Source organism: Lathyrus oleraceus, chromosome 6 (genome assembly GCF_024323335.1).
Source record: "Lathyrus oleraceus cultivar Zhongwan6 chromosome 6, CAAS_Psat_ZW6_1.0, whole genome shotgun sequence".
NCBI classification, from domain to species: Eukaryota; Viridiplantae; Streptophyta; class Magnoliopsida; order Fabales; family Fabaceae; genus Lathyrus; species Lathyrus oleraceus.
Window position 1 is genome coordinate 523,112,417 of NC_066584.1, and position 8,140 is coordinate 523,120,556.

At 32.5% G+C, this 8,140-nt stretch overlaps 1 protein-coding gene across 1 annotated transcript; it reads left to right on the top strand.

Annotated features, from left to right (window-relative positions):
* The first annotated feature begins 3,294 nt into the window (after positions 1-3,294).
* On the top strand, positions 3,295-5,269 carry LOC127093224 (exocyst complex component EXO70B1). Its single transcript, XM_051032129.1, has one exon. It carries the CDS (start codon positions 3,295-3,297, stop codon positions 5,221-5,223), a length of 1,929 nt encoding a protein of 642 aa, XP_050888086.1. The 3' UTR covers positions 5,224-5,269.
* The last annotated feature ends 2,871 nt before the right edge of the window (positions 5,270-8,140 follow it).

Consider the following 8,140-nt stretch of genomic DNA (forward strand, 5'->3'; position numbering starts at 1 on the left):
CATTTCTGCCCTGAGTATATACTTAAAATTACATGTATGTTATTGATATTTACTATTCTACAATTGATAATGTAAATGATAAGATTATTTATTTACAAAAATGTCATTGAGAGAGGCTGATACTCATGTTGTGTTTCTTGATCCTCAACTGCTTTATGTATTTACGAAAATGTCATTTGCTATAATTTAATAATTATAATTTGATCCTTTAGGATAGTTACAATTTTGCCATTTGTTCAAAAGATGATCCTCTTTAGTACTACAGAATTACAATAATATCATTGTGTGACTTATTTCTTTGACACACTTGGTATTTTGTGTTTCTTTCTAACATATGTTTTTTTCTTCTTGTAATGAGTTTAATAATAAACTTGAGAATAATTTCTTCTCGCATTCCATTGATGATAACATTTATACATACATGTCTTATTAATTTCCACTCAAGAGCACACATCAAATAACAAATAAGATCATAATCTTAATATATTTACACAAAAGTTTGCCATCTTCAAAACATCATAAATGATTTTTTCCTCAATAATCTCCCCATTTTTTATGATGATAAACTTCTTGTAATTAAGATTTTGATTTTTCAAAAATGGAGAAATTTTGTGTTCCCCCTCAATTTGTGCATAATATAAAGTTTATGCTCCCCATTAATTTATGCATAAAAATGTATCATTTTATTTATTTTATATTCTAATTTCAAAATATTTCTCCCTTAATTATTCTCCCCATTTTTTCATCATACAAAAAGAAACGAGAAAACATATAATACCATGGAGAAAGAGATGATTTTTTTTGAGATAAATGTTCATAAATAAATTCAATACAAATAAATTCAATACAAATAACACGCACCTCCTTTAGATGTGTTTCTTACACTGAGTCTTAAAGATGAAATCATCTTCAATTTTTAGTTTCTCCCCAATCTCATCTATTGACTTTGGCTCAACCGGGAGATAATGGTCATGTTGTTTGAATCTTCTTTTAAGGATTGTCTTGTTCTGACTCCACAAGAGATATTTCCAATTACTTGATTTTGAGGATGATATTTAATTATTTTACAACTTCTTGGAGGATCTTGAGAGAATGGTGTTTGTATTTCCTCACCATTTTGATTGTTATCAAAAATGTGGTTTTGTTCATCTTCTTCATCATCTTATTCCTTTTTTTTACCATCAAAAATATTACGTTCATCATGTTATGAAAACAGTGTTGAAATTACAAAGTATAATTGGTTTCTTGATCGCTAAGAAACCCACAAGGATAGAAAAGAAGAAAAACAATAAGAACACAATGAAATTTGTTATAAACTGATATTTTTTACTTTCTCTTTTAAACAAGATTACAAGTGTCATAGAATAGCAAATAACATCTCTCACTCTAATTAGGATTTTTATTATACAATGTCGAGAGACTATTATGCTATTTATAAGAAAATTAACACACTAAACTAATGACTTTTTACACATAGACCCATTACACAAGCTAACTTACAGAATAAGCTAACTTAAACAATTGAGCATAACAAACAGGCCAAGTTTAACATGCTAATAATCCTAGCATACTTCGACTACAACATGTGAATAGACTTCGACGGTATGCTAATGATCATGTCGGATTGTCGAATCAAGAAGCTACCATTCGATCATACTAGAGTTCGATCCAATATCTCATAAATCTCCACCTTGAAACAAACTTTGTAACATCAAGAGAACAAATTAGCTTTCTTCATGTAACTTTATCGACTACATAGTCAATTTTTCTTTATCCTTTAGCGCAACGTCCATGATTGAGGCTCCCTTCAATGCTTCTAAACAATCATGCTGAATCACTAGAGCTTTCATCTTCAAGCGCCAACAATCAAAATCGTTCACTCCGGTGAAATTTTCGATCTCACACTTTGTTGACGCCATCTTCTCCACGCTCACTGCACCAATTTTTATGTGAAAACAATACCGTAATTACAAAGTATAATTGGTTTCTTGATCGGTAAGAAACCCATAAGGGTAGAAAAGAAGAAAAACAATAAGAACACAATGAAATTGGTTATAAACGACTATTCTTTAGTTTCTCTTTGAAACAAGATTACAAGTGTCATAGAATAGCAAATAACCCCTCTCACTATAATTGAGATTTTCATTATAGAATGATGAGAGACTAATATGTTATTTATAAGAAAACTATCACGCTAAAATAATTAGCTTTTACACACAGACCAATTACACAAACTAACTTAGAGAGCAAACTAATTTAAACAATTGGGCATAACAAACATGCATAATTCGACATGCTATAACAATCCTAGCATACTTCGACTACAACATGTGAACAGACTTCAACAGCATGCTAATGATCATGTCGGATTGTCGAACCAAGAAACTACCCTTCGACCATACTAGAGTTAGATCCAATATCTCACACATCAAAAATAACATTCATATTTCTTCTATAGTTTGATTTTTGAGATTGAATATCCTATATTTTGTTGAGGATGTAGAATATCCTAAAAATATGTCTTTGATTAATTTTGAGTCAAACTTCTCCAAATTTTGTTTCAAATTATATCAAAAAATACAAAAGTATGATATGTCTGGTTTTTTATTTTCCCAAAGTTTATATAGAGTTTTATTTAAGATATCTCTAATAAAACAACTATTTAAAGCATCACATGAAGTGTTAATGACTTCGGTCCAAAATTATTTTTCAACATTTAATTCAAATAAAATTTTTCTAGCCACTTCTTAAAAAATTCTATTTCTCTCTCAACAGTTATAATTAATATTTTTTAGTATCATCAAAATATGAAATAGTATGACATATTACTCGTATGTCTTTATCAAATATTATCCAAATCTGATATTTTATTTACCCTTACCATATTAACAATATTATTCACATACCCGTGGTGTTTTCCTAGTTATTCATAAATTCTGATTTGTGCTAGGCGCAATATATACCAATTATAACTTTTTACGTGCCTTCCTATATTCGGTAATAGTTTTAAAGCGTAAATTTATGTAGTGCATTCGACATGGTTGTAGAGAGTCTGAAATTTTTTAAAATGATTTTTTACATTAAATTAGTTATTGTAATTCTAAAAGTAAGAAATGTCCTTATTAAGATAAAAAATGATGCGTTGACATTTTTGTTAGCGGTAAAAACGGCTAAATAGGTGGAGAGTGAAATAGGAAGAAAAGACGATCGGTAAAAATGAAAATGATTAAGGAATTGAATAGAAAACAATAAAGTTTTCTCAATACACACATACATGGATGATCAAATTAATTAATGGAGAAATTGTGGAGCTTCTCGTCAAGATCCAATAGTAATATTGTTGGAACTGATAAGCTACAATTGGAAGAAGAAGAAGAAGAGGACAATCTCCATAACCAATTAGATGATACCATCCCCCTCTCACAAGTTTTACAAGATGTCGATTCTTTTCTCAATAACACAACAACAACAACTCCACATGAAGTTCCCAATTGTGTTGTCGTGTTGCACAAATTGTTGGAGTCTATGATAGATAAATACAATAAACTAACAAGAGGAACAACAAGAATTAACTTGGGGCAAGATCCAGAGAATGACAAGTCTTTTCTAGATGCGGTCCAACGTATCTACAATCTCTCTATCACCTCTACTTTGACTCATCCCTATTCAGACAAAACATGCTTCATCCTAGATAAAGCAATGTTTCTTTTAGAAAATGACATTTGTGCTCTTCTACAACGTCCCAAATCCAAAACATTCAGACCAACATCAACACCAACACCACCGCCTAAGAAATCCGCCTCCTCCGGTTCCCTTCAGCTACATTTTCAACTTCAAGACGACAGGGATTCCTTAAGGGATGACGACCATGACGACGACGACGGTGACTTATTGCCTAATTTCTCATTACATGAAATTTCCATTATGAATAATATTGCCACTTCCATGATTACCGCAGGCTACCATACAGAATGTTGCATGGCCTTTACCGTTTTCAGGAGAAACTCTTTCAAAAATGTGTTGCGAAAATTGGGTTACACGTTTCCAAGGATGGACGAGGTTTATAAAATGCAATGGGAGACGCTGGAAGGCGAGATCGGGACATGGAACAAAGTGTTTCGGCACTGCACCAATGTCCTCTTCAAGACCGAAAGAAAGTTATACGATACAATATTCTCCAACCAACCTTCTCTTTCTCGGACCATGTTTGGGGATCTTGTTCGAATTGTCATCCTCCATTTTCTGAATTTTGCACAAGCAGTGGTTTTGAACAAGCCATCGCCGGAGAAACTGTTCAAATTCCTAGACATGTACGAGACCTTGAGAGATGAGCTGGAGCCGATCATTGTACTCATGAAGGAGGAGGGTTTAGAGGAATGTGCGGAGGATTTGACGTACGAGACATCCGCAACAAAGCACGGGATCATGAATGTTGTTGTGGCAATGTTCTATGATTTGGAAAACTCCATCAAGGGTGATAATCATAGAATTCCTGTCCCTTACGGTGCCATTCATCCATTGACTCGTTATGTCATGAATTACCTTAAATATGCATGTGAATACAAAGCAGCGTTGGAGGAGATATTTTCCCAATATTATACAGATCAAGAATTGGATAGGACGCCGGAGAAATCGCCTTTTGTGGTTCAGCTGATGACAATCGTGGATCTTTTAGATGAAAATACAGAAAGGAAATCCAAGTTATATAAGGATATGGCTTTGCGTTGTGTATTTCTAATGAACAACGGGAGATACATAGTGCAGAAGATCAAAGGGTGCGTTGATCTTCACGAGTCGATGGGAGATAATTGGTGTAGAAGGAGACAAACAAGTTTGAAGATGCATCATAAAAGTTATCAAAGAGAGACATGGAGTAACGTGTTGAAGTGCCTTAACCCGGATGGGCTTCACCAGCAAGGAAACAAGGTGTCTAAGCAGGTATTGAGAGATAGGTTTAAGGGTTTCAATTCGATGTTTGAAGAGATACACAAGACACAGAGCAGTTGGATGGTGAGTGATGAACAGCTTCAATCCGAGTTGAGGGTTTCAATATGTGCTTTGGTCATACCAGCATATCGCTCCTTTTTGGGAAGATTTAAGCATTATCTAGAATCTGGTAGACATGTTGATAAGTACATTAAGTATCATCCTGACGACATAGAAATTTTGATTGATGATTTTTTTGTAGGAAATGCCACGTCCCTGGCTCGAAGGAAGACATGAATGTCATCACTTTTTTTATACAAGACAATTCTTTCTTATTTCGGCATTTTTATTTTCCCGCAATAAACCTCAACTTTTTTACCTATATTTTAGAGAGAACAACCATCAACATTGGCAGTTAAAAAAAAATTATAGTAGATTTGAATTTTATCGTATACAAAGGCTTGGATTCTAAGTTGGGGACTTTTGTGGCTGTGCGTTAAGTAAAACTCAACAGTTAAAGTAACGAATTAGTTAGAGGCATGTGTAGAGCATAAATGGAAGACTTTATATTTATCTCAAATTTAGATATATTGTTTTATATATTAGTAAGAAATAGTATCCCATATATGTTTTGTATTAGTAAATTATAATTAGTGTTTTTATAATTTTTATACATTTTTATGCACAACATATTCAAGAGACGTGCTAATAATCAAATACATGTCTATTTTATGAAAACTACGAACTACTACTTAGAATTTAAACGTAAAAAATATGAAATGTTCAGTTTAGTAAAAAAAATATAAATATATCTATATAGTCGCATGTTTTTGGATGAATTTGAGCTTGTAAAAAATATGTTCGGTATATATATATATATATATATATATATATATATATATATATATATATATATATATATATATATATATATATATATATATATATATATATATATATATATATATATATATATATATATATATATATATATATATATATATATATATATATATATATATATATATATATATATATATATATATATATATATATATATAATAACTTAAATGTTACATTGGATTCACAAATTATAACTATTAATACAATATCTTTAGACCATAAATGAATAAGAAAAATAATTCACATATTTTATATGTCAGGTGAGATCACAAATATACTGTATTTATGGTGATATTTGTTCTATGTCATTCTTCTCTTAGTGGGAAGTCTTTTTATACTAATCTTCAATCTCCAAGATCATTAAGAAGTGGCTTCTTAGCCATAAAGTCCACCGTTCTCATTACTTTCATGAGACATTGGAGCTATCCCATAATCATTTTGTTGATCCGTATATGTCGCCTACCAACACGTCTTCGATAACCATAAAGCCCAGAGTCCGACTTGTTTCACTTGTGCAGCTCGACACTTGTCATACTCGACATGTTGTCTCTTCATACTCGCCTCAATGACTTATAACTCGGCCTCGTAAATTTTGGGATGTACATAAGTCCCCAATCACGAGGTCCAATGTGATAAAGTGTTTGGACAAAAAGTCATAGAATTCCTTCTTCCTTGGGCCGGTCAGCTTTATAGTACGTTAACGTGTGACAATGGATTTTAAAAGAGTAGTAATGGCAATCCCTTTCTTTCCCCTTGTCATGATGATTTTTATGAGGAATCTTGTTAGACGAAGGCGACTTATCTATAAGGGACAAATAGATCTTGGGTTAAAAAGAATTTTACAAAAACTATTTAAAAAAGTTTAACAGCTAGCGGAAGTAACCTAGATCGAATCGTCTAAACCAAACCGCTATCGAAAAGCTCGAATATGCGTATATAGAATCAAGTTATGATAAGGAGAACAAATTGATCAAAATACTTTTAACCATAATCACTTTAATTCTACACTAATAGTAAACTCTATTTCCAATGATCAAATACAAAAAAAAAATACAATTGAGACAAATTATCGAACAGCTTGTGTGCAATCAATTTGTTTATAATTTTATATGATTTTGTTGATTTGAAAATCCAATCACAAACTAATAGATTCTGATCAACTAAACAAAACCTTCATAACATAAGGCCTGTAAGTCATACTTCTTTAATTCCTATGAACACTGCGTACCTCTTGTATTATATTTTGGATGATAGGCAGGTGTGTGTTGCAAGAATCATTTCTAATAAGGTTAGGATGATTGCTGAAAGTGGTCATAGATTAGGCAACAAAACACCTTGTACTTTAGCTTTTCCAAGGCTTATTACGGGGTTATGCATGAGAGCTCGTATGGTACTTCCAACTGTGGTTCATGAGATAATTGACGGTGTTGTTGATGATAAGTATATTAAAATATTTTGTATACCAAAAAGGACATCCAGCCAAAGAGACTGAGCAAGCACTTCAAACCTTCCAAGCCAGCAACAAAGATTTGAAGATTGGCGTTCTTGCTGAAAAACACTAAAAGGTTGACTTTATTGTTCTAAGTCAAGGAGAGCCTAAAATGAATGGTTGGGGTGTCTGTTATGTGTGTTTGTCTCATTTTTGCTTATCATTTACCCTTCAAACATCCTCCTATTTATAGGTCTTCATCTCATTCTCTCCCCATTTTTCTTGACTCTTCATATCCTTCACAAATGCATATATCAATAACATCTTCCACCCTTATGATTACCGTGTAACGTCCATCTCTTCACTAATTATAACTTCCAACCATAACGTATCACTCTATAATTGTTTCTTATGACCCTTCAAATGGCATCTTGACCTTGTCATCATATCCAACTTGTACTAATTGGACATTCTCGACTTTATGGGAAGTCGGCTCCACCGTCCTTACTCGGATATCCTAACTGGATTATGATTAGTAGATTTGATATCCTAGCTGGATTCCGATTGGTGGATGACATCTCGATTATACAATCTTCTAACCCTACTATAGCGGGGTTTTCGTTACCTTTAGGTTTATTGACTAAACCAAAAGTCAACATACAATTCGAGTCGCCACCGCACTTTTATTTGTCCAAAGGAAAGGTTAAAAAGCGAACAAAAGGCAAGTAAGAAGTTTTTCAAATAAAAAACTAATAAAAATGTCAGAGATCTAGGTAAGGGGGTTGGTTATGAAATGGGAAGGTTTTACGCACCCAAAACATCCTTAGTACTCTAAGGGAACCCTTTTTGCAAATATGTGTTGTAGGTTGGTATTTGTGAAAA